Here is an 851-nt window from a genome sequence, read left to right as displayed (position 1 = left end):
GAGAGAAGAAATTGTGTTAACTAGGCTAAGACTGGGACATTGCTTATTAAATAAAACACTTAAATTGATAGGGAGGCATGATACTGGACTGTGTGAGGGTTGTCAGGAAGAGGAGTCAGTAGAGCATGTGGTCTTGAGATGCAACAGGTTTGGAGCACAGAGAGAGGTGATGAGGAATGAGCTAAGGGAGATCGGGGTTCAGGATATTACATTAAAGGGATTATTGAGCACAGAGCATAGGGCACAGAACAGAATTCTGATAAACTTTTTAAGAGTAACTGGGGTTTTTTATAGGATATGAAGAGTTAAAGGAATAGTGAGGTAGGTAAAGTATTATTATTATTGTTGTAGTTGTTGATGTTATTATAAAGCAGGGCAGGGATAAGGTGTGCGTGTGTAGGTATGTATGTGTCGGGATAGAGGTGGGAGAATGGGTGATTTAGTCTGTAAACCTATTTTCTGATCCACACTCCGGAGCAGAAGGTGGCGGTAATGCACCAATACGCTGGATGCCAACCGCCGTAAAAATATAAGAAGAAGAAGAAGAAGAACGCTTTCAGAAAAGAAACATGGCGGCGGTGGAGTCTAGCATTTCTGTTGAAGTTTGACTGAACGTCTCTCCGCTGTTTCTTTAACTGAACTGTGTCAGATATCTTCTCGCCGGCGTCAAGAAGTAGTTTCACTGCAAGATGTTCGTGGCGAAGAGCATTGCAGCGGATCACAAAGACCTGATTCACGATGTTTCTTATGACTTTCACGGTCGGAGGATGGCGACCTGCTCCAGTGATCAGAGCGTCAAGGCAAGAGATCCCTGTGTGTGTGTGTGTGTGTGTGTGTGTGTGTGTGTGTGT

The 851-nt window shown here is 43.8% G+C and overlaps 1 protein-coding gene across 1 annotated transcript in view; it reads left to right on the top strand.

The window, feature by feature from the left end:
- Positions 1 to 289: 289 nt before the first annotated feature.
- Positions 290 to 851, top strand: part of LOC107566556 (nucleoporin seh1-like) — a 12532-nt gene continuing 11970 nt past the window's right edge. The window contains exon 1 of the mRNA XM_016252028.1: positions 290 to 800. Within this exon, the coding sequence (XP_016107514.1) occupies positions 690 to 800 (111 nt within the window). The 5' untranslated portion in view covers positions 290 to 689. The remainder of the gene's footprint in view (positions 801 to 851) is intronic.

Source organism: Sinocyclocheilus grahami, unplaced genomic scaffold (genome assembly GCF_001515645.1).
Source record: "Sinocyclocheilus grahami isolate Dianchi unplaced genomic scaffold, SAMN03320097.WGS_v1.1 scaffold1083.1, whole genome shotgun sequence".
Lineage (NCBI taxonomy): Eukaryota > Metazoa > Chordata > Actinopteri > Cypriniformes > Cyprinidae > Sinocyclocheilus > Sinocyclocheilus grahami.
This window is presented reverse-complemented; position numbering and strand designations above follow the sequence as displayed.